The 23,472-nt window shown below is 38.1% G+C and overlaps 8 protein-coding genes and 1 long non-coding RNA gene across 15 annotated transcripts; 4 read left to right on the top strand and 5 right to left on the bottom strand.

The window, feature by feature from the left end:
• Positions 1 to 182: 182 nt before the first annotated feature.
• Positions 183 to 4,892, bottom strand: LOC124206491 (uridine-cytidine kinase-like 1). 3 transcript variants are annotated; one of them, XM_046604159.1, is made up of 13 exons: positions 4,757 to 4,892; positions 2,691 to 2,907; positions 2,518 to 2,617; positions 2,347 to 2,453; positions 2,112 to 2,282; positions 1,973 to 2,044; positions 1,651 to 1,902; positions 1,373 to 1,582; positions 1,225 to 1,308; positions 1,062 to 1,163; positions 825 to 990; positions 636 to 764; positions 183 to 540 (listed from the first exon to the last, which is right to left on the bottom strand). In XM_046604159.1, exons 2-13 carry the CDS (start codon positions 2,868 to 2,870, stop codon positions 521 to 523), a joined length of 1,593 nt encoding a protein of 530 aa, XP_046460115.1. In that variant the 5' UTR covers positions 2,871 to 2,907; positions 4,757 to 4,892; the 3' UTR covers positions 183 to 520. The 3 variants fall into 3 exon arrangements, with proteins under 3 accessions (XP_046460115.1, XP_046460113.1, XP_046460114.1); XM_046604157.1 differs by lacking the exon at positions 4,757 to 4,892 and adding an exon at positions 3,067 to 3,728; XM_046604158.1 differs by lacking the exon at positions 4,757 to 4,892 and adding an exon at positions 2,997 to 3,435.
• Positions 3,511 to 5,111, top strand: LOC124207918 (dynein axonemal assembly factor 11-like). Its single transcript, XM_046605566.1, has 8 exons — positions 3,511 to 3,556; positions 3,613 to 3,653; positions 3,725 to 3,851; positions 3,921 to 4,095; positions 4,192 to 4,364; positions 4,426 to 4,645; positions 4,715 to 4,880; positions 5,016 to 5,111. The coding sequence occupies exons 1-8, from the start codon at positions 3,511 to 3,513 to the stop codon at positions 5,076 to 5,078; spliced, it is 1,011 nt and encodes a 336-aa protein (XP_046461522.1). The 3' UTR covers positions 5,079 to 5,111.
• A 4-nt stretch (positions 5,112 to 5,115) lies between these two features.
• Positions 5,116 to 8,148, bottom strand: LOC124206527 (putative aminopeptidase W07G4.4). Of its 3 annotated transcripts, none has more exons than XM_046604160.1 (12): positions 7,715 to 8,148; positions 7,559 to 7,615; positions 7,406 to 7,469; positions 7,170 to 7,302; positions 6,970 to 7,115; positions 6,791 to 6,908; positions 6,609 to 6,724; positions 6,365 to 6,540; positions 5,934 to 6,307; positions 5,646 to 5,868; positions 5,466 to 5,578; positions 5,116 to 5,394 (listed from the first exon to the last, which is right to left on the bottom strand). In XM_046604160.1, exons 3-12 carry the CDS (start codon positions 7,450 to 7,452, stop codon positions 5,257 to 5,259), a joined length of 1,584 nt encoding a protein of 527 aa, XP_046460116.1. In that variant the 5' UTR covers positions 7,453 to 7,469; positions 7,559 to 7,615; positions 7,715 to 8,148; the 3' UTR covers positions 5,116 to 5,256. The 3 variants fall into 3 exon arrangements, with proteins under 3 accessions (XP_046460116.1, XP_046460117.1, XP_046460118.1); XM_046604161.1 differs by having other exon boundaries at positions 7,689 to 7,750; XM_046604162.1 differs by having other exon boundaries at positions 7,406 to 7,615; positions 7,715 to 7,855.
• A 517-nt stretch (positions 8,149 to 8,665) lies between these two features.
• LOC124206632 (ras-related protein Rab-10-like) lies at positions 8,666 to 10,305 on the bottom strand. Its single transcript, XM_046604168.1, has 5 exons — positions 10,078 to 10,305; positions 9,902 to 9,962; positions 9,701 to 9,839; positions 9,542 to 9,631; positions 8,666 to 9,483 (listed from the first exon to the last, which is right to left on the bottom strand). The coding sequence occupies exons 1-5, from the start codon at positions 10,202 to 10,204 to the stop codon at positions 9,295 to 9,297; spliced, it is 606 nt and encodes a 201-aa protein (XP_046460124.1). The 5' UTR covers positions 10,205 to 10,305; the 3' UTR covers positions 8,666 to 9,294.
• A 374-nt stretch (positions 10,306 to 10,679) lies between these two features.
• Positions 10,680 to 12,896, top strand: LOC124206579 (protein lifeguard 1-like). Of its 2 annotated transcripts, none has more exons than XM_046604164.1 (5): positions 10,680 to 10,931; positions 11,304 to 11,412; positions 11,502 to 11,658; positions 11,720 to 11,981; positions 12,045 to 12,896. In XM_046604164.1, exons 2-5 carry the CDS (start codon positions 11,331 to 11,333, stop codon positions 12,411 to 12,413), a joined length of 870 nt encoding a protein of 289 aa, XP_046460120.1. In that variant the 5' UTR covers positions 10,680 to 10,931; positions 11,304 to 11,330; the 3' UTR covers positions 12,414 to 12,896. The 2 variants fall into 2 exon arrangements, with proteins under 2 accessions (XP_046460120.1, XP_046460121.1); XM_046604165.1 differs by having other exon boundaries at positions 10,792 to 10,931; positions 11,309 to 11,412.
• On the bottom strand, positions 12,892 to 15,659 carry LOC124206475 (dynein intermediate chain 3, ciliary-like). The gene is made up of 11 exons (XM_046604155.1): positions 15,392 to 15,659; positions 15,167 to 15,328; positions 15,029 to 15,102; positions 14,775 to 14,962; positions 14,446 to 14,699; positions 14,234 to 14,387; positions 13,984 to 14,176; positions 13,785 to 13,920; positions 13,580 to 13,726; positions 13,125 to 13,523; positions 12,892 to 13,061 (listed from the first exon to the last, which is right to left on the bottom strand). Exons 1-11 carry the CDS (start codon positions 15,584 to 15,586, stop codon positions 13,029 to 13,031), a joined length of 1,935 nt encoding a protein of 644 aa, XP_046460111.1. The 5' UTR covers positions 15,587 to 15,659; the 3' UTR covers positions 12,892 to 13,028.
• Positions 15,660 to 15,770: 111 nt separating this feature from the next.
• LOC124206648 (isochorismatase domain-containing protein 2-like) lies at positions 15,771 to 16,954 on the top strand. Its single transcript, XM_046604170.1, has 4 exons — positions 15,771 to 16,036; positions 16,108 to 16,229; positions 16,302 to 16,432; positions 16,527 to 16,954. Exons 1-4 carry the CDS (start codon positions 15,853 to 15,855, stop codon positions 16,675 to 16,677), a joined length of 588 nt encoding a protein of 195 aa, XP_046460126.1. The 5' UTR covers positions 15,771 to 15,852; the 3' UTR covers positions 16,678 to 16,954.
• Positions 16,955 to 19,847: 2,893 nt separating this feature from the next.
• Positions 19,848 to 20,346, bottom strand: LOC124206664. Its single transcript, XR_006879693.1, has 2 exons — positions 20,270 to 20,346; positions 19,848 to 20,194 (listed from the first exon to the last, which is right to left on the bottom strand). It is a non-coding gene; the product is annotated as an uncharacterized LOC124206664 (long non-coding RNA).
• Positions 20,347 to 21,423: 1,077 nt separating this feature from the next.
• Positions 21,424 to 23,419, top strand: LOC124206606 (protein lifeguard 1-like). Of its 2 annotated transcripts, none has more exons than XM_046604166.1 (4): positions 21,424 to 21,548; positions 22,095 to 22,234; positions 22,300 to 22,576; positions 22,655 to 23,419. In XM_046604166.1, exons 2-4 carry the CDS (start codon positions 22,095 to 22,097, stop codon positions 23,018 to 23,020), a joined length of 783 nt encoding a protein of 260 aa, XP_046460122.1. In that variant the 5' UTR covers positions 21,424 to 21,548; the 3' UTR covers positions 23,021 to 23,419. The 2 variants fall into 2 exon arrangements, with proteins under 2 accessions (XP_046460122.1, XP_046460123.1); XM_046604167.1 differs by lacking the exon at positions 21,424 to 21,548 and adding an exon at positions 21,928 to 21,997.
• Positions 23,420 to 23,472: the final 53 nt, after the last annotated feature.

Below are 23,472 nucleotides of genomic sequence, written 5' to 3'. Positions count from 1 at the left end.
AAGATCGCACCGCGGCTTACAAACATGTTGATAAACAAACGTTTATCTTTGTTTTTCCAAGATTCGGCGGTAAATGTTGGTTGTTGCCTAAAATGCCTATGCCCAACAAACTATTTAATGTCTTTATTTAATTCATTTCATTGAAATATAATTTTTTTTATTGAAATGAAGAAAAATGGCCGTTTATAACACATTAACACAAAATGTATTATTGTTCTTTTTCACGAGTTTGCCAATAATCAGTTAGTAAGTATAATAAACTAAAATAGGAGAAAGCAAAAATTTTTATGTTCTTTTCTGTGTAAAAAAACATCAGATTGACTGAGTGGAAACAATAAGAAAAGACATTTAATTTAGTCTTCTATGACTGTTTGGTCCAGATATTAATCTGTAAGATTTTTAAATCACAATTTTATAAGAGAAAGAAAATTAAGTACTGAGTGGTCTCTTGCATCATATAGGGGGACAGAAAAAATACACTAGGGGAATCCAGCTATTTCAAATAATTAGGAAATCTTCTTTACATTTCATTAGGGGGTTCTGAAAATTAACAACAACAAAAATGTTTAGAAGATAATTCAATTATTTAGAAGATGAGTAATTTTATTATGAATAATAGATAAAAATCGACGAACCTGTGCCAAAGTATCGGTCTCCAAAATTACCAATACCAGGCTTGACAAAGAATTTTTCGTTGATTTCTGGGTCAACTGCAGAGGAAACAATTCTCACCCTGGGAAAGGCGTAGGCAATCGAATGTACACCTATTTATAAGCAGAAAAATAAAGCATCGATTAAGATGATTTCTTTTCAATTTTGATTACCTGAAGCGGCCATCAGTAAGGAGGCGACTAGGATATTTTCCTCAGGAACGTCATGATCAAGGAGCACCCTGATCGCCATCATGGCTGCAGCTCCAGTCGCCACAGTTGCATCCATCAAAATGACTAGATAGTCTTTAATGTCACGAGGTAGTCGAAGATAGTACAGCTAAAATTCATTTAAAAAAAAGGAACTTGTTATTAAGTAATGTAATAATAATAAATTGATTAGCTATTTACTTCAGGTTCTCCTGTTTCGATGTTATTCTGGATAAGGATTTTCCCGATACGAATATCTTTACATACTTCAGAAAGTGCTTGTTCCATAGTTTCTCCAGCTCGCTAAAGATACGGTATTTTTTAAAAATATTTTATGGTATTTATTTAAGCTTTAACCAATTACCAAAACGGAAACTCCAACGATTTTATCAGTAGCTATGCGCTTCCCTTGATATGAAACTCCTTGTGGTGTGTCTACCGTGGTATCCTAAAGAAACAATCCATTTCTTTAATAACAACATTTATGCGTATCTTAATTAGGGAGGTTATACCTTAAACGGCAGTAAAGACAGAGCAAACTCTATTGTTAATCGAATCAGCCGACGTGAATAGAAGATGAATTCATCACGAGGAGTCTCTTTGTTACGAATGAAAGTGTGTAAACCCTTGACTTGCGGGGTTAACGGCAGAATATGAAGAGAGTTTGGCAGTGGCTGATCCACTTGTGCGGTAGCCAAGATGGGCCTTAACTTGAAACCTCTCTGTGGAATAAAGAACAATAATTAGAATAACCAATCGTATTAATTCCAAGAAGTAATATCGTGCACACCAATTGTAGTTGCGTCTGAACGTGTTGCACAATAAGACTGATGGCGACTTCATTGTCACCACCACGAGGAACGATAATATCAGCGTGCGCCATCAGAGGTGCAATGTAGTGCTCGAACGATGGTTTGACAAATGAACTGTATTGTTTCAAGACTCCCTCTAGCTCGCGTCCGCGTTGAGAGATGTCGCGCCGCAAACGCCGCGCCAACCGTATATCCGAGTCCGTGTCAACAAATACTTTCATGTCCAGCAACTGATAAGAAATGGTTCCACTTTTTAAACAGAATGCTTTTCAATAGTCAGTGTGAAGCACATCTATTTACCGAAACAATTTCCTGATTGTAAAACGTCAAAATTCCCTCGAAGATAATCACGTTGGCACCATACATGGTTTTCTGTTAGATAACAAGAAGATAGAAAATAAAGAAAACTCTGAAATCATATTATCGTCAAATTGCGTACAGTCTTGGTTTCCCGACTATGCGTGATAAAATTGTAAATAGGGACTTCGACACTCTTGAAATGTTTCAAACGTTGCAGTGTTTTGCGCAACAATTCAAAATCAAACGCGTCTGGGTGGTCAAAGTTGTACTCGTTTATTGCTGCCTGATGATGCTGCTTATCGGTTAACACCTAAATTAAAGATAAACATGACAATAGCTTTGTTTTGCAATTACAGAAAGTATGGAGACTTTACCTTATAGAATGAATCCATACTAAGCAGGGTCACCCACGGATGCCCCAGAGATTCGATTATCTTGTTTGTAACGGTCGTTTTACCGGAGGCGCTTCCTCCGCAAATTCCTGTGTTTAATTAAAAATGAGCAGGTAATTAAAAATGTTCATCTAAGAAAGGGGAATTATTTACCAATGACAAAAGGTTCAACATGTTGCCCAGAAAAGTTGTACCACGGTGGTCTACCAGCAGTGTAAAAAGTTTTTTGTTCCTTTGTCCTTAGGATGAAATCCTAAAAAATATATTTGAAATGGTTTTTATTCATCTTATTAACCTGGATTTCATAATTAAAATTTTACAATTACCTGATTAGTTGTTGTTACAGCGGCTTTAGCAGCAGCACTCTGTGACAAAGTTCTTTGTCTTCTGGTTCTAGGAGATTTGGGTTGAGAGCCTGCAGACGGTGGTCTAGGTGGAAACTGAGGTGACAAGGGCGCTTCACCTTCAATCCTTGGAGTGTCAGATTCAGTGATATTACTATCCATGCCTGAATCACTAAATGGCCACTCATCACCACCATCACTATGGATAGAAGCTCAATTTTAAAATATGCAATCAATGTAACACTATAGATTTAGAAAATATTTGTAATGAAAATCAACGCGATCTACTTTGGAGTTATCACAAGTAGATCCATATTGTGAAGAGCTCCTGGCAATAGTATGTTGAAGCTCTGTATACCTTTCTGAACTGGCCGAGCTCGGAGGGTCGTAAAACCTCCCAGCCATCTCTTGGTTTGGCTTTAAAGTACGCCAATCACTTAAGTAGGCGTTGTACAAAATTTGCAGATTATTCTTTAAAGAATCTGGGATGAAACGGATCGATATTTGCACGCGCTTCCCAGGTTAACGGTAAGAAGAGAAGGAAAGAATAAATGATGTACGTCGTCTGCTATTCTAATTAGTCGGTAACCCATAGCAACTAGAGTTGTTTTTAATGGAATTTGTAATCTAAGGATATCACCATGTCTCAACCAACCTCAAGTAAGAACAAGATCCAAAATTAACTGTCAGCAGATTCGAACCCAAGCTTAAGAGTCGAATATCTAAAATTCTAGCTGATGATGTGTTTTCCCTCGTTGGTTTCAGAACGGTCTAGCCTTTTTTTTTGTAAGTCTTTCTAATCATGCCAATCTCGTCGGATTTGGAAACCGCGCCCGTCTGGATCGAAAGTATTTGCGAGAAAAAACTAATTAAACTTTTTTTTTTTGAATCTGAACATTTACAGTAACACGCGATTTGATTCGAAAAAGAGCTGAGCATAACGAGGTAATAAAAATTAGTTAAAAATATTTTGTAGTCGGTTAAAATCTTTAAACGCAGACACATCACGCCGAAAGGGGGAAATTTTCTCTCTAGAAGAAATCGCCCTCCATCAACAAAACATATGCAAAATTGAGCACATCGACTTGTGGTGTCCTAGTTTGAAGATAATCTACCTACAAGCCAACGAAATTTCTAAAATAGGTTTAAACCTTAAATAACTGGCTGATGATGCAGAACTCATGACGCTCAATGTTGCAATGTACTACGCAGAAAACGTCCGTCGGTTCAAGAACTTGGAGTATCTCAATTTGGCGTTGAATAAAATTGAAATTGTGGAGAATCTGGAAGGGTGCGAGTCACTCAACAAACTGGATCTTACACTCAACTGCATCCGCAAACTGAGCAGCCTCACGTCTCTTACCAACAACTATGCCCTACGGGAAATGTATGATAACCGGCAAAGCAACCTAGATTTTGTGTACACTTTCTTCAAATAATTTCTAGCCAGCGACTGCATGTATTCTTTTGTTGCCATTTCAAGATACCTGACCGGCAACCCTTGTGCAGCGTTCAAGTTTTACCGTTTATATGTCATCGGTACTTTGCCCCAGTTGGAATCTTTAGATGGAGTGGCTGTTTTACATACCGAACGGCTGGCGGCAAAAGCTAACTTTGATTACATCCAGTCAGAAATTTTGGAACAGGAATCCATCAGTAAGTGAAAATGGTGAACGTGACGTTGCACACTATTAAGACGACCCTTGTTGGTATTTAGAAACGCACAATCCGCCAATTGAACGAGCCTCCGAAATCCGCCGTCAGCTACGCAATGAAAGAGAATGTCTAGCTACAGCAGATCAGACTCCTTCAAAACCGGAGATAAACCGCCTGCTGGTTTCTAAAGATGGCCGTGTTTTGAATTCTAATCAAGCAGAAGTCAACTTTAAATTAGTCGAAGAAGACGACACTATCATATTGACCGTCAAACTTGCAAAGTTAGTATACTAATATAAGGGCTTTAGCTGTAATCACAGAACATTTACACATCTAGTTATTTAAATCAGGTACATGGACACGTCACTAATAGATGTAGACGTTCAACCTACCTTTGTTCGAGTCATAATCAAGGGCAAATTATTGCAGCTGGTCCTTTCAACTGAGGTGCAGAGCGATAGATCCGTGGCACAGCGTTCTCTGGCTAGTGGTGATCTAGTCGTAACTATGCCAATGGTAGGTCCGCTTCCCAGCCTTCTCTCGAATAAATCAATCGATGGAAAACGTTTTAGACCTTGAATGACTTTTCCTGTCATGGCTACCTGCGAGAGATAATGACGTCTTTTCTTTTTATATCCTATTGCGCACCAGGTTAAAGATGTCGTCAAACCCAGAGACAATTCTGATATTCCTGCTTTAGAACCGATTGCTTGACAAATATAAACATTAAAGGTAATTAAGAGAAAAGACAACTTCAATCTCTTCGTTTATACCCCTCAACATTCCCATTTAAAAAAAAAATACTTGACTACAACAAGTGTGACTCGATTGAATCCGAGTAAAAAATTAAGGGAAAAAAATTAAACTAAACCAAAGTAATATCCAAATGAATTCATTGGAAAAACTGTGGTAGGTAATAACGCACGAGGGCGAGAACAGGAGCGGCAGACGGAATTCCAGGGAATGGTCCAGACGATCCTGCAATATCCAAGTGCGAATACGGAATAGGCACAGCTCCATCGATACCATGCTTTTGGAATAAAAAGAGGAAATCATTTACATTCTGGTGTAAAAGATTTAAAAATCTTTGGGAATTCTTACCTTGTTTAGCCCTGATGTCACAATAAGGAATGCGGCTGGGGCTTGGTGGCCACGTGGAGTGCGAGACGACGGCAAGTTGTTGCACTGCAAAATATCTTCATACTCCGATTTGCCTACAAACAAGGAACAAATGGTCAAAACAATGTTAGAGAAATCAATTGAAGCGTTATAGCTTATTACCCTTAACGAATGCATAGTCCTCTTTCCGAATGGTTGAGATTTCAAACATATCGCCTAGAAGGCTTCCAGCTTCCTGGACTTTCTGTGAGACTTGCTGACGAGCAGCAGGTCCGTTATCCAGGATGATGGAATACGGTTCACCCACCGTCAAATAGGCATGTCCAGTGAGCGTAGCAATTGTCATAAGCTGAGGGTTAACGGCCTTCACGGCTTCTTCTTTCAACTTGAATTGGAAACAGAAATTTAGGAATGTCGAATCAAAATCTGGAAGAACAGAATACTTCATACCTTGCACAAAACATCGGCCATGGCCATTCTTCCTTCTGCATCAGTGTTTCCTACACGGACGCGGATACCGGCTCGAGAAGTGATAATCTCATCCGAAACGTAGGCATTTGATCCCACACTGTTGCGTACCATGGCCATCGCTCCAACAACTTCAACGTTGGCTGGTTTCAACTCATCGACGACTTTCATGAACGCTGCAACTGCGGCCGAACCGCATTTATCACGATGCATACCCGCCATCACACCTCCAGCTTTGATATCACAGCCACCAGTATCGTATGTCACGCCCTTACCAACCAAATAAATGGTCTTTTCGATAGGTCCCGATCCTTTGTAGCGAAGATAAATCACTCGACCAGCATGTCGATCAACATCTGCACAAAATTATAATTAGTTTCAATGAAATAAAATTATATGCAAGATTTCTTTACCGTTGGCGCATCGATTAACGGCTGCGAAAAGAGGATATTCCTTTTCGATAGTTTTAACGTCAGACACCACTTCTACGCTGATTGAACTTCCTTGGAAGAGCTCTCTGACGTATTCTTCCACTCGGGGAGCAGCCATTCTTTCAGGATCGGATCCACCAATATCCCTTCCAGCAATTCTGTGTCATGAACATATTAACACAATGAAACTTTATAAAGCATTGTTTGCAAATGGCGTGAACTTTACCTTCCGCTCTCCAATGCCAAGGCAAGCTTACGAACTGACTCTGCAGCCGGACAGTCCAAACCAAGAATTTCGGCTTTATTTGCTTTCGCAGGAATGCATTCTCGAATTTCCAACGGCTATTTAAGAAATTCATTTTAAAAACGAAAGTACGAGAAATATAAAAAAAAAAAATGTTTACTGACCACATATAATGCCTGCAGAGCTCCAAGTACGCTGACTAGATTTCCGTGTTTGTACAATGGATTGTTTGAAACAGGGAGCAGCGAGAGCAAAGGTCGCTTGATTCCAGCTGCCAGAGCTCTGAAGATAAAAATAATAGTTTTAAAATTCTGGAACTATGCATTCATTCCATTATTATCACCTCTTTACTCCTTTTTCAGCAGCTTCTCCATAGCTTCTTACATCACTGAAATCTTTATTGAGAGCACCAGTAGGGGCATAAACAGTCCTGCCAGTGGAATGAGAAGTAGCAACTACACCACCTTCCTCTTCAAACGCAGCATCAACCTTTCAAGAACACTTTAAATATAAATCCCAGTTAAAATGTTGGTGTCATAATACTTTGCTTTGTTGCAACAAATGTTCAGCATGGCTTGAAGTATTGTTCAGAGAATCTGAAACCAGCACTACACCATCAAAACGAGAATCAGATTCTGCCCCAGCCTTGCAAGCTTCAAGGGCACATGCTGCCCACCTACACAACCAATTAAAATTAAAAAAGTGAAACTAATTCAATTAAACATGGCTAAACTAAAAAGATTTCCAACAAATCCAAAAATGTTTAAACAAAAACATACCTAGCACCAGTTGTTGTCATCCTCAAAGACTGAACTGAAGAAAGCATAGAAGGCTAATGGCAAACTACAAAAATGTGAACAGTTTAAGAAATCTTTTGTTTGATTATCTTTTGTTGAGTTAAGGAAGTACAGCCTATGAGTTCAAAGGTTTACCTTTATCTATCAGAGCTGTCAAAAAAATTGATCTTTTCAGACTCTCCAAATTGTTATCTGTAGTAGATGAACAAACACGTTAACAGCCAATTAGCGCCTCAGAATATTTAGTTTCCAAGTTCAAAATTACACAAATACAAAGAAGGAAGAACGAACCGGTTTTTGCTTTTGAAGGGGCGGAATTCCAATTCAAGACTGATGAATTTGCATTTTCTGTTTACGGTGTAAATTCACACACATCGTCTGCTTCTGAAGCAATGACGTCAGATTTCAAAAATCAATTTGTTTCGATATTCTCGTTCGCCAATTGGCAATTGCGATTGCGAAACAACATTGAGCGCAAGACGACAATGGTTAGTCAGCCACTCCGAGTTATTTATTTCACAAAAGGAAGTGTCTTGTTTTGACAAGACACACCCTTAAAATGTACAAAGATCATTGCCTCGAATAATGTTACAGGAAGATGAAGGTTTACAAAGAAAGAAAGAGGAAGTTGAAAGGGTTTTAATAACTTAAGAAAACTACTCATGGCATACATTTTAGTAAAACTTGTGTCCAGCTAGAAAAAGTAGAGGAAAACGAGTCGTACGACGTATACTGTAACTGTATTGACATGTCCCAATAACTGTAAAAGCGCTGAGTGACCTTTTTGGATCTGCTGGGACTCTGCTGGTATCTCATTTCCAACGATAAGAAATCTACGCATCTATTCGTCAGTGGTCCCTATCTGAGTGACTACAATCATATTTAATTTTTTTTTAGCTCAGGCCAGTTGTTTTGCCAATATTAAACCCTAAACCTTGAAGATAAAATTATAGCGGAAGTCAATGCTTATCTCTCTGATGCCGTTGGTTGAACAAAAAAAGATGAAGCAACACCCACACCGAAAACCCGCTGCGAAGAAAACGTTTTCTTGTTCGAAGGAAAAAACCCATGAAGTAATCGCTTTATCGCAATGCTTCTGGTCAGACTATTGCACTAACTGAAGAAACTCAAGTCTACTGGAGGGTAACACAAGTTGATGATTCATCCGCATCGATATCGACATACCATCGAATTTTATCCTATTGATTGGTTATAAAGAAAGAAAAGAGTATATATTGTTAGTTATTATGAAAACGGCTCTGTATTTACAAGCTTCAGCAATAAGAATCAGCAAAAAAATGGAAATTTCGGATGAAGAATGTGTGTGGTTTAGCGCAGCAGGTTACAGGGCCAACAGTAAGGAAAAGGACGCCTTTTCTTGCATCAAAGTTACTTCGAAACAGTAAAGTCACCAATTGCAGAAAGAAAAGATTATCGTGGCATCCACGAAAAAAAAAAAGCAACTCGGACAAAAAGAAAGAAGTTTTCACAAACCATTTAGAGTAGTTCGGTACAAGGCAAGATTATTGGAAAATGGAATTGGATTTTGAGTCGAGCAATAACGCCACCGGCCAAATTTGAACTTTTCGTTTCTTTTATTTTAATTAGTCAGGTGAAAGGAGACGTGTTAAACGGGTGTGGATTGACATGTCTCCTCATTCTGTCAACAGCTCTCAATTTAAAATCACCCACTGAACCTTCAAAGAAGAATGAGGATAAACAATCCATTAAATACCATCTCATTTTGCTTCTTTCCCTGTTTTGGTTACAAAAATGCCGGTCTAATTGCGCGGAACTTCAACGTTGATCACATCCATGTTTAATTGGGCGCTTAAGAATTGAAGAAATTTGTGTGTTTATTATTACTACTACTAACAGCACCGATTAGATTGGCGATCATTGCGACTTCCTTCCAGTGGGACGCGATCTAAGGGCTCGGCTTGCTCTCGTCCGCAAGTTTTGGTCAAGATCGCTTGGGCCAGTTCATAGAAAGCACTCTCAATGTTGATATTGGCCTTAGCTGATGTTTCCATAAATCTTATTCCATGTTCCCTGGCAATCTGCAATCATAACATGTCATTTTCAAGATAACCAAGAACAAGAAATTGATTAAATTACCATCTCTCCTTTTTCTTTACTAACTGCCCTTTTGTCTTCAACATCACATTTGTTACCAAGAATCATTTTCTCTACATCTTCATTGGCATGCTATGGAAAAAAATGGAACAAATTTTATTTCTGGTTCCTTAAATTATTATTCATGACTATTATTATTACCTCATCTATATTTCTGAGCCATTTTGCAATGTTGTCGAATGTTTTCACACTGGTAATGTCATATACAAGCATGATACCCATTGCTCCACGATAATAAGATGTTGTGATGGTGTGGAAACGCTCTTGACCCGCAGTGTCCCTAAAAAGTACAATGTACATGTTAAACCAAGATAAAGTTTTGAGAAATTTAATAATTTTTACCATATCTGAAGTTTGATTTTTTTCCCTTGCAGCTCAATAGTTTTGATCTTGAAGTCGATACCTGCAATTGACGAAATAGTGACGTTTTAAAAGGCAATCATGTGAAAAAAATCTTGTCAGGGGTGCGGCTGGGAAATTTAAAAAAATTTAGGGAAAATGAAGATCCATTAGCTCACCAATAGTGGAAATGAATGTTGTATTGAATGCATCATCAGAAAACCTGAACAGAATGCATGTCTTTCCGACACCTGAATCCCCAATCAGCAATAACTTAAACAACAAATCATACGATTTCTTTGCCATATCTTTCAATTCTCTTTTACGAACGGGTTCTGCAACTCTTCACTACACTCTCAGACTCAAACCATATGATGACGGAAAACGAAATAGAACAAAAATGATCACATTCACGATTAAACGGAGAAGGCCTTGGTCGTTTGAGATCATTAACAAGTGGCTCCAACACCAACTTAACTTGTTTTTCATAAACTTAAAAATAGGCGAAACCGTAAATTCATTGGCATTATCTTTAACAACTTTATATTTAATGCAACGAAATCTTTATCATAATTTAGCTTAATCTTTTCAAAATTTACTTCCTAATTTGTTTGTAACATAGGTGGCGCTAGTTGAATCCCCATAAAATTTCGCGCGACCAAGTCGATAAATCCGCGATAGCAAAAATAATACAAAACCTTACGTATTGAAGACTTGACAACTACCAGAAAAAACTTCTAATGATTTAACATCAAACTGCACTACGCTAAGTAACCATCACTTAAAATTCTGTAAAATTAAAAATCTTTGACATCTTCATCTTCGTTTGAAAAGTGGATTTACAAGTGGAGGAGGGAACAAGAATGGAGACGAATAGACAATTTGTCAGGCCTGGTTTAATAGTTAGATATCACTGAATCCATTTTGTATGCTTGTTTGTGCAATCCAATCGTTTGCTTGTTTTGGACTTTGTATGACGTATCGCTAAAACACCTCTTGAGATAAGAGTGGGTGGGATATTTTGCGATTCGAAGTAAGTTTCAAACTAACCCATTTAGCTTTTCTACTTGATCACATAGCTGTCAAGAAATTCACCTATTTGAAGCTAATGCCTAAATAGCGGCTTTTTGCATGTCGTTGATGGGGTTTCTAGAAGGATCGCAGTTTAAGCTTCTTAGTAATGTTAGTTGTGCAACAACATGGACTCATGATTCAATATCTCAATATTTATTTCTTTTACATCACCTTTCCTATAGAACTTTTGAATGATATTTTAAAAGTTACCTTTATTATTATTAAAATATCTGAATGGAAGTGGTCTTGATATTGTTATCTCGTCATATTTTTCTTCAAATTTTTGCTAGGCCTTCTCTCGTTCTTGATTAATTTCATGCATTTTGCTTAGGGAAGGCTTTTCCTATTAAAATAAAACATGGCATCTCAACCCAACCACCCAACCTACCCTTCTCAGCCTGGGCAACCAAGCTATGGCTGGGCTGTCCCGGTAGATCAAGGTGATTAAGTCATCTTTTCAGTTTTGAATCCCAAAACTTGTACGACGGCTAAAGGCCAGATATTAATGTATATGTGTTCAACATTCCAGGACCACCACCTCCGTACAATTCAAATCCACCGCTTAATCCACAACCACCCGCAGCTCCAGCCAACAACATGTACGGTGGTGCAGATTACGAATCCGGAGGACTCGGCGATGCCGCGTTTTCCTTCTCTGAAAAGTCTATCCGTATGGCTTTCGTAAGGTATGGATTAAAAACTTTACTACACGATCCCATCATAAAATAATAACCAATGTCATTGCAGGAAGGTGTACGCGATTTTAATGGTGCAGCTTGCCATCACAGTGGGATTCATATCTCTCTTTGTCTACGAACCGAACGTCAAGATGTACTCCCGTCAACATCCTGAAATGTGGTGGATCGCGTTTGTCATGACCTTCGTCCTTTTAATCGTTCTGGCGTGTTGCAACGATTTCCGACGACGCTGGCCTTTAAATATTATTTTACTGGGACTTTTCACGGCTTGCGAAGGCTTTATGCTTGGCGCTGTCTCGTCTCTCTACAGAGTACGTTCAAGTATTATTTTTGGTTGTAATGGTATCCACTAATCCAATTATACTTGTTTACAGTCGGAAGATGTGCTAATCGCCGCTGGTATCTGCACGGGGGTTTGTCTTGCGCTCACCATTTTTGCTATGCAGACTAAATGGGACTTCACGGCTTGTGGAGGAATCCTTTTTGTCTGCGTCATCGTTTTATTCATTTTCGGAATCGTTGCCATCTGCATTCCCGGAAAGGTTATCCATCTCGTTTATGCCTCGCTGGGTGCGTTACTTTTCAGCGTTTATCTAGTCTTCGACACCCAATTGATGCTCGGTGGTAAACACAAGTACTCGATCTCCCCTGAAGAGTACATCTTCGCAGCTCTTAATCTCTACTTGGACATTATCAACATCTTCTTGTACATCCTAGCTATAGTTGGCGGCTCACGTAACTAAAGGGTGTTGGTTTTCTTCCCAATTATTCAGAAATCTCCACAGAGTTAATTTCTTTAACCTAGTTAGTCATAGTATTTTGTCTGTCCATAATTTTTTTTTAACATTAAACTAATTGCTTGAGACCGTAATCTCCTCAAAATTGCTGTTACTTCATTGGTTTCCGTTTAGCTTGATGTAACCATTCCACGTCCATTGCTATTATCTATTATATTATATAAAGTTATCGGGCATATCAATGGACGAAATCAATGGATAAGGTACTCTTTAGAAATATTGAGATACGGTTGTGTTTCTCTCGCCCCTTTTTTAAGTTGGAAATTCAGCCAACTTGCCATTGACGTTATTTGATTTCGAATTCATTTGGTATGGCCATAAATGTCGATTAATGTTCAAGCCCCCAAACATACGCTTTTAGTTGTGGCTAAAACATTCATTCAGTTGTGAGCTAACAAAGTGTATTGAAATAAACCAAGTTAAATCATTTCAAATGGATTTATTTCCGATGTGAGGAAATAGGATTCAATAGGAACACGAAAGTTGGGAGAGATCGTTGAAAATAATCGTTAGTAAAAATCGAAATTGTTGTTATTACATACTTTGATTTAACAAAGACATTTACTTATCGTCGATTCCACGGGAAAGAATATCCTGTTGCAAAATGTTAAATGTGTTAGGGTCTTTCAAATACTGGACTATAATAATTCATTTTACCTGATTCATAGTTTCAAAGAAAGCATCTTCGGCTGATTGTAGGGTTTGATCCACGGTGGGTTCCACTGGCTGGGAGATGGATAAGTTGATTTGACTTCCCTGGTTATCAACGGCTGGCATCATATCAGCAGAAGGTTCGATACCATTTTGTACAGCGTCGTTGTTGCTTGTATTCTCCTTATTATTAAGTGCCTGGAGTGTTTCCTTCAAACTCTCAAACATTTTTTTAGATGGAGAGGTGGGAGACGGAGGTTGCTGAACCACCAATGAGCCAGTTGACTGTGTGACTGACGCAACTGCCATATGAAATCCAGATGCCGTTTTGGATCCTTGTTTACCCTTGCCGTCTTTAGTCCGCTGCTCCAAAGTCTTTTCTCGTCGGGTTTCTCGTTCCAGTAACTAAAACAGTTGATTGGGTTAGGACACACAAAATCGAAATCTCCTCTGAAACTTACTGAGGTGAGCGCTGCTTTATCGTTTTTGGTAACCGACGACAAATTTTCGCTTATTTGAATAACGGACAAGCGCCCGTCTTTGCTGCCCACTGCCATGATTTTTCCCTGTTCTTGGGTGCTCAGACTTAAAAGCGGGGAATCGCTAACCTATATTGTAAAAACTTGTAAAATTAAATGTTTATCATTTATAATGAAATGATCCCACCTGTGTGCATAACGTAGGATTGAGCCGCTGGGCTAGAATATCCCACAGGTAAAGAGCTCCGTCTGTTGCAGCAGTGAATATGACGGACGGCCGTGTGTAACTCCACGCTCCGGCCAGTAACTGGACATTTTGATTCCTACAACGTAGAGTATGAAACAAGTTATTATGTGAATCTGCTTGTCAACATAAACGAACACACTTTAAAGTTAAAATGGGCGAATCGCGAATGTCCTCGGTCCAAACATTCGTGGTCCAATCCCCAACGGTCAAAAAGATTTTGGGCAATTGCGGGTGTCGATGTAGACCGTGAACTGGGCCCAAGTGTGCCTCGTATTGGCACATTATCCTCTCCGCTGTTGTTCGGGCTCTTCTGTTGCAATTCATCACAATACCTGCAAATTGGCAATTCATTTTTTTAAGTGAAATGTATTAAGAAATTAGCTGTTTACCTTGACGTGTTCCAACTAGGAATTTGTTTGGCATGGAAGGATCGTACTCGAGACAACTAGCAGATAAAGCGCTTTCCGATCGAGGGTTTGAACTGGGATCCAGTAAAATTGCGTCTATTGGCGCATTTAATTTTCGCATGTCCCACCAAAGAACCTAAATTGTTAATCATAATCCAGATGTAATAATCAAAATTTTGTTATCGTGTTTTTACTTGGCCGTCGCCAGAGGCGGAGAAGAATTCTCCTCCAGCCTTTGAATTGCTCCAAATAAGCGAAGTGACACTTTCCGAATGACCGACTCCAATGGGGACACATTCGACTGGACCTTGACTCTTACGAACGTCCCAAATTCCCACAGCGCCAAAAATTGTTCCACCAGCTAAAATGTGTTGGTCACGAGGATTGAATGAGACTGAACGTAGTTGACTCATGCTGCGTAAAACAACTTCCGGCTGCACTGCCCTTTCTATCGATTGGAAATCGGATCGTTTGGAAAAAATAAATAAATAAATGGACAAAACAAGCAGGTCAATGTCAATACCAATATTCCAGATGTAAGAATCGTTTTCCTTGTAATCAAACAGATTTTTCCAAAAAGGATCTGAATAAGCAGCGGCCAATTTGGTTCCTCCATCGGGACTCCAACTAAGGCCAGTGACTGCGCGTTTTATCGGCGACGGATCCTTTAACATATGAATGGTTCGCAGGGGATTCGGATCTGGCGTTTGTCTAATTAATTTAAAAAAATAATCAATTGAAATAAATTACATATTCATAGAAGTTCAATGACTATACACATCGGGAGCATCAGTAAAATAATCCTCGTAGATGTTAAACACGTTGTTTTGTTTGATGTAATGTTCCATTTGCTGAAAGAAAAAAATTTCAGACATTTTGCAAAAATTAATTGAATCAAAGTTATGCAAATTCAACCTGTCCGAGATTAAGCACAGCTTGAGAATAAGCTTCATCCTTCTCGATTTTCTTGCGATAACGAGCCGTTTGATCGGATTCATGGGGATTGACGTCGCGAGGCCAACCGCCTTCTTTGTGATAAACTCCTCGGTTCTCGGTCGAAGCACATTCCGTATTGATCTGCAGTATCAAATATTTTATTAGGTTTGAAAACCCATTCATGAGCTTTGAAAAGAGACTCACGTGAAGAGCTGATATATCACAAGCCTGGCATTGAACTCCGATTTCCTTATTCTTGGCTATAGTAAACGATGCCGTGAGTTCCCGATCAGGGAAAATGTCGACCGATTGCGATGAATGGAAAACGGCATCGGAAAAGTTACATTTTCTTTTGCTGAGCAGTTTGATATCACGACGCACAACACAAGTAAGATCCATTTTTGTTGGGACCAACAAGAGTCATAAATGTATCAGGTCCCTTATAACATTGGTTCCGACATTGATCAAACTGGCACGGTAAATGGGCAGCTGGGCACACGCACGACTGCACGATATAATTTTTAGATAAAGACGCATTGTGCTAATAAACGTAACTGGCTCCACCTCTGCATTGCGTGGCAATAGCATGTTGACGAAGTATTTTCGTCGTTTCAGACGTTTTTCTCTCATTTGACATTTGTTGCGCTTATTCAAATTCGGGTAAAATGAACAAGCTACTTCTGGGACGATTTCCGGTCGAAAAAAGTGCCCTTTTTGTCTGTGACATCCAAGAAAAATTTGCCCCGAGTATCAAATATTTCCCACAGATTGTTGCTAATACCAAGAAAATGTTGGCATCTGCCAAAATTATGGATATTCCTGTAGTGTACACTGAGCAGTATCCCAAAGGTATACTTTTAACTATACTACAAGCTGATAGATAAGCTTCATAGAATCATAGACCTTCTTTACACTTTCAGGATTGGGGCATACTGTACCAGAATTAAACATTACAAAATATTCCAAGAACAAATTTGAAAAGCTCCAATTTTCAATGATGATCCCTGAATTGGCGAATCACTTGAAAACCGATCTGAAGCACGTAAGATTTTTCCTTATTCATTCATCCAGTTGCACACTATTCTCAATGACTAGGATATTTTCAATTTTACAGGTAAACACAGTTATTCTATGTGGGATTGAAACACATGCTTGCATTCGCCACACCACCATTGATTTAATTGAACAAGGCTTCAATGTTCATGTTGTTGTGGATGCCTGCTCTTCCCGTACCATGGTAGACAGGTAAATCGCTCATGATATAGGTCAACCCATGAAATTTTAATCCCTACTCTACTAATTGAAAACTGGAGTAAAACATTTGTTCATCTGCATTTAGGAAATATGCATTGAAAGCTGTTGAGCGAATGGGGGCTAATTTGATTACAACAGAGAGCGCAATTTTTGGTTTTGCGCCGGACGCGGGTCATCCCAAATTCGGACAACTTCGTAAGCTGCTCATAGAGCCATCAGCTGATACGGGGCTGTAAGTACCTGACGAAGAACATACCGAAATAATGTTCCGCAGTTTTTTTCCTATACAATAAAGTGAAATCATCAATTGGAAATAAGCCTTCGTTATAAATTAAGATTAATATATGTTGGAATAAGTTACGTTGTTGTTAGCTTACAATAGTGTTGATATACGATGTTTAAATGTTGAAAGGCTTGCAGAAAATGATATTGATTTAGTTAGCCCAGAGATGAGTTAGCCTATCAACATGTAACTTTCCTCTATAAAAGAAATACACACAGATACTGAAATTACCAAGGATCATCTGGAGTAGATTTCTTTTACCGATTTATCCTCGGGTTGTTGTATTAAGGGGTAGCTCCTGTTAAATATTTTCGGATTAATATGGTATTTCAAGTAAACTTTTCCATAAGATGTAAAAAAATTACCCAAGGAATTGGCATGCGAGCATAACATATAATATAATACACTACTTAATAAAACACGGAAATGTCGGTATTTATTAGATTAAACCTGTATATTTAATCTGTAATTTTTAATTTTCTGACAGTTAGATGCTCTACTTAAGCACCAATCAATCACCAATTAAATAATTAATCCCCCAATGCTTATCGTTATTTCCAGTTGGTCCTGCAAAGGTCATATAGCTTGATGGACTCGTTAAACACTTTATCCCTGAGGTATATTTATATACGAAGGTCCTTAACAATATAGGGTGTGGGGTATAGGGGGTAGGGTAGTAGTAGCTAGTAGTGAAATTCAGAGGGTTTAATGTCCATTTAGTGTTCCTTTATACGTTTCTTCCCTGAATGACCAATCGTCACCAAATTTTGTACATAATTCTGTCAAAATTTGATACATGGCGTAACGGGGTTTTCATTTGTTTTCATTACTGTTTTAAAAATTTAATTTGCGTACTTGTTACCTAGCTGGTTGCCGAATCCTAGGCAGTGAATTCGCTTTTTTTGCGTAACCTTCCAACTGTCAGTGCATGCTCAGCAGTGTAAACAAAAACAAAAAAAAAGTTTGGATCTTCCCTAGCAAGACAAGTTTTCTGCTACGGGAGTGGAGAGTATTTATTATTTGATTTTGTTTTTATGTTCGATTTCGATTTCGTCTTTATTCTTCTTTTTACTTTGTATTTTCCCATTATTACTTTTTTAAATCTTTTGTTTTATTATCACCTCTTTTTGTTTACTGTTTTTTGTCTTGATTTTAATAAATTTTTTGATCAAGTAAAATTTCTATTCCTCCTTTTTTTAACAGTTAGTCATCAACCAAGAAGTTGAGGAACATTTAAAAATATTTGATTATACTCATTTTGAAGCTCTGGGTCATCTCTCTCTTCTTCCCTTGTCCTCTTCACAGTCATCAAGATCTTCTGGTGGTCGTGAAGAGTTACCACCGATCTTCCACTTCCATTTACCTCCGAAAGCTTTTTAAGTGTAATTTTTCAAAAATTACAAATTTATTTTTCGAGATCGAGATTCGAACCCTAAACAATACGAGTGGCAGCCCGAGTTCCTAACCATTAGACCAGCATTGACATTTTTATATAAGGGAATGCTTGGCCCGGTTGGTGAGTACACCAAATAATGTAACAAAAGTCGAAGTAAAGCAATGGTAATATCGCTAGCGACGCTACCATCGGTATCGATTTCGGAACCGGTCGTAAAACACTTAGGTTATATGCCTTAATTATAAAGATTTTTTCAGCGGTGGTTTAATCTAACTGCTATAAGAGCACATCCATTTCTTTGTAGTTAATATGTAACTAATAATTTTTCTAATTCCATGTTACTATAGTAATAAATATTGCTATAACTTAATCTAAACATGAAGTGCGACGTGGGGTGGCGGGGCGAATCCTCCGCCATTCATAATTCGCACCACTCATAATATTACAGATTATTTTTCAATTAGTTATAAAGAATCAATTATGGAAGATAATAAAGGGAAACAAAATTTTCCAAACGTTACAGTATGTATTAATCTACTAAAACCTTGATTTTCTGTCTCTTTAACGTTTAAAAAAATTACCGAAGGACGTTACCGAAGGAATCTTGTTCATTGATGAATGTCACGTACAGTAGGAAGCGCCTGGCGTATCTCGGTCATGACTCATGAGGAATCGACGTGTCATCAGAATCGGCATAACTCCAGACGACTAATATTGGTCCAGGCTTATTTTCTAAACAATAACGAAATAGTGAATCATTAGCTTCGAATATTTAACTGTTGATTTCAAAAGTCACAATAATTTTACCCTGATGATAACATTTGCGAATCTCCGGTGTCGATGTTGCGTCGGAAGCGAATAATGCTCCATATGGTTCTTGGTAAGTTGCGCTCACCAAAACGACGTTGGAATTGTCATCAATTTCACCGCCTAACACTAATATCGATGCTAACAATTTATCAAATCTGAACCAGAATATTCATTTAAAAAAGACACATACTTTGACAATGTAATCCAGACCGAGTTCGTCATTGTATCCACCAATAGCTCCGTCGCCAATGGCTCCTGGTTGACCAATGCCATTTCCAAATACGAAACCCATCCAACCGGTGCAGTTGGTTTGCAGTTCCATCTCAATTTCGCTTGTTTCGTTGATGATCGTCCAGCGCAGAATCATTGGTCCATCAGGGTCTAGTACTTGCTCCGTTGCTCGTTCTCCATAATTACATCGCCGAGTTTGTTGTGCGCTGGCAGAGCGGAACAAGTTGCAAGGATAATGGCAACTGCCATCAAACCAAAGGTGCAGAATAACTTCATTTTCTGTTGGACACAAAATTGAACAATTAGTGAAACAATCAGTGAAATAAGTCATATCGACTTGAAAACGTAAAAAAATAATGGTGTATTATACCTACTTGATTGTTGAATAGAGAGAGAGATCAAAAGTCAGCTGGCACTCGAATGTTATTGTTAATATTCCACTTCGATCCCGCGGCTCTTATATAGGTCTCAACGGTCTCAACATCATTCCGAAATCTCACCATATGGCTATAATCATGCATGCTTATTGTTAATCTGAAGGACGGACATATGGTATAATTTACTATTGCACTTTGTAATCCAAAAAGATTTTAAAGAAGCTCACCATTAAAGTATTAATCAACACATAAAGCAATGTTGAACCATGCACAGTTGTTCTGATTTGATTTACATTGCACTCTGTCAACTATTGTTTAACGTAATATTTATTCTGATTACAGTGTATCGGTACACAAATTTTAAAAAATCTGTTTCCTTAAATCAAATATAAAAAAAAAGAAAAAAGGTTTCATGGAGATATCGGGGATTGAACCCGAGGCCTCTCATCACATGCGAAGCGAGCAAAAATAATTAAGATGTAAATATATTATTTCGAGTATTATTTAACAAAAGGAAAAAAAAACACGTACCTCACACAATAGCTATTCGCGTAAGCAGTCACTTGAAAGACTCATATAACGTATCTAACAAGGAGCTTATTGTATGCTCGTATCAGATTCAGATTATATATAATCTTTGATGTAATGGACTTCACCTGTTGGATGAGAGATAAGTTGAATTAATAATTAGTCCTTTTAGGGGATTCGAACCTAAGTCTATGAATACCTACAATTTAGTCCTTTTTGGAGATTCGAACCTATGTCTGTGAATATCTTGAATAGTGAAGTAACGCCCTATCCAACTCCCCTACTGCGCGCCCGCTGTTTCTTATCGTAATTTTTATTCTGTTTCCAGTGTAATTTTAAAAAATCAGTTTCTTAAAAAAAAAAATAAATAAATAAAATGAAAATAATCAAGTAATGAATGTCACCTGGTGGATGGGAGATAAGTTAATGAATAATTATGCCTTCTTGGAGACTCGAACCCTAGAATGTGAATACCTTTTAACTACGAAAAAACGCCTTTTTCCGACTCTCGTGCGATGTTGAATAACACCGAACAAATCCTGCAGGCCATATACAGTTAGATAGGAGAAAGGGGAGGAGATTTTCGAGTGAGTAACAGTTTTGTCACCTCTGTTATATCACGTAGGAGCGCTCTTATGATTCATAAATGAATCAGACAAATAAGCACAGGGAAACTTTGGTCGCATGGATGCCCTTTGGTCTTAAATAAATAACACAAGTAGATCTGGTAATTATAGAATTTGTATGAGGATATCAATTATCAACAGGCTACTGACGGAAGCACATATAACAACGTAATTTGCGTTAAAAAAATTAATTTCCTTAATTCAATCTTTAGAATTAAAAATCAATCAGCAGATTTTAACAGTAACATTTAGAAAATGTTTCTTCATTGACAAATTTCGTTGAAAAATCCGCTGGCCCAACAAGGGCAACCGTAGTCGGCTTTCGGCTAGCGACGTAGTCCATGACAAATAATATCACAGCTGATTCTCGAGTCCAATAGTTACAGTATAGCCTTATAGGCCTGCGCGGAGATCATTTAAATTTCCTTAAAAGTTCACTATAGTTAATGGGACATTATAATTTCCTAGAAGTTGTACTTTTAGTGCTGTATTCCTATAAAACATAAACCCATTCAGCTTATAAATTGTTAGATTGGCGCTCTCGCTAGTATTCCTCCTATCCTGCTATGCCACAGGTGCAGACTGCAGTCTAGCGAAGGGAGAAGTATTAAGTGGCCTCAACGAGTTCAAAGTGAAGTATGTTGTCGGTAGGGAAACGGGAAATATTACATAATACAAATCTCGCCGGAATCGTACGACCCGCCACTAGTGGCGAGCTCGAGAATCGCCCGGTTGAAATCTCCCAAACTTATAAGGAAGACAGTCGTTTTGCCTTTCCTTCTTATTCAGTCTGTGGTATGACGTATCACTCAAAAACTTGTTTAAAGATAAATTTGGGGGTATATTTCGATTCAAAGTAAGTTTCAAATTATTTATGTGCGCTGTTTTATTTGGACACATAGTTGTCAACGGTTGTCAAGGAGCTCATCCATCGCAAACTCCTAATTACCGGCTTCTAGCACGCCACTTTTTTAAGTAACTTTCTAAAAATTTTGCTGTTAATGATTCTCTTTGCCATTAACTGTGCAGCAACATGGACCCATAAACAAGACACACGTGTTAAAGGATACAAGCGACTTGTTGACTAATTTTTTATTTTTTGTTCGTCTATTCTTCGTGAAAAAAAAAATCTCTGATAGATCTAGCCCGAATCGGCGTCACAGATGAATGGGACACTGGATATCATACAAGAAAAATCAATAATTGTATATAGCTGCATAACCAGAGAGATACGAGGGCGGTGGTTATCTTCCGGCGGGTTTTAAAAAGGGATTTTTTTCCCGTGTAGGGTGTGATGTTCATAAGGTGTACAATTGCGAATTTGCACAGCAATTTAATAATATTTAATATCGTTCAAACATATATATACCTTTCAAATAAAAATTCTTCTTACTTTTCTTAGATGGTAGAACCGCCTAAGAAACAACCACCTGCGGTTGCAGAAAAAACCATGGACGATGACGCAGATTTGGAACCCGGAGAGCCCGGCGATGCTGCCGCTTTTTCCTACACTGAACACTCAATCCGTAAAGCTTTCGTTAGGTATTGGAATTCAACTTTACTTTGTTACTATATCCCATCATGCAATAAAACCAATGTCATTGCAGGAAGGTGTACGCAATTTTAATGCTGCAGCTTGTCATCACGTTGACAGCCATATTTCTCTTTGTTTACGAACCAAACATCAACTCTTACTTCCGTAAAAGTCCTGAAAATTGGTTGATTGCGGTTGTCATCGCTTGGTGTTTGGGCTTAGCCCTTTCAATCGTTCTGGTGTGTTGCAGCCGCATCCGACGACGCTGGCCAGTGAATATGATTTTACTGGTACGACTTTTCACCATTTGTGAAGGCATTGTGATTGGAGCTATGTCGTCCACCAAGAGAGTATATATACATTCGAGTGTTACTTTTGGCTATATAATTGTATCCACTCACCAAAGCACTTTTGTTCAATTTTTACAGTCGGAAGATGTGATAATTGCCGTTTACATATGCATGGCTGTTTGTCTCGCGCTCACCAATTTTGCTATGCAGACGGAATGGGATTTTACGAATTGTGGAAGAATTCTCATTACCGGTTTGATCGTCCTAGTTATTTTCGGAATCGTTGCCGTCTACATCCCCGGAAAGGTATACGATTTCGTTGAAGCCTCAATGGGCGCGATATTGTTCAGCGTTTATCTAGTCTACAACACCCAAATGGCGTTCGGTGGTAAACAATTGGCAACTTCCCCTGAAGAGTACGTTTTGGCAGCCAACAGTATCTATGTGGACATTCTTAACATCTACATCTACATTGTAGATTTAGTGCGACTCTCACATATCTAAAGAATGTTTTTTTTTGTTTTGTTTTGTTTTTTTTCAATCCTATTATTCACACCAGAACAGAATTATAATTATTTTACCTATGTATTTAGTCATATAGTTATTGTCTAAGTAAAAACGATATAATCTTTGCCATTTCTAGAGAAAAAAAATTAAACAATATTACCTGCGGATTACCAGGGTGTATTTTATTATTGGGATTTGAAAAAATGATATTCGTTAACGAAGTTCTTAAGTATTTTGTAAATAGTATCAGGCAAATCAAAAAAATTTTTGATTTAGATTTAGATTTTAGATTTTTATTTATCAAAATTTTTTTTTATTTGCCTGATAGCGAATACCATTTTTATGTGCTACTTATGTGTGATGTAAGATTCAAATACACTACTAAAAGGTGAATAATTCTATCTTTAATTTAAAAAATAAATCCTATATTGAATGAAGCAAATGAAAAG

The sequence above is a fragment of the Daphnia pulex genome, chromosome 2 (genome assembly GCF_021134715.1).
Source record: "Daphnia pulex isolate KAP4 chromosome 2, ASM2113471v1".
In the NCBI taxonomy this organism is placed as follows: domain Eukaryota; kingdom Metazoa; phylum Arthropoda; class Branchiopoda; order Diplostraca; family Daphniidae; genus Daphnia; species Daphnia pulex.
The sequence above is the reverse complement of the archived record's forward strand: the minus strand, read 5'-3'. Positions and strand labels throughout refer to the sequence as shown.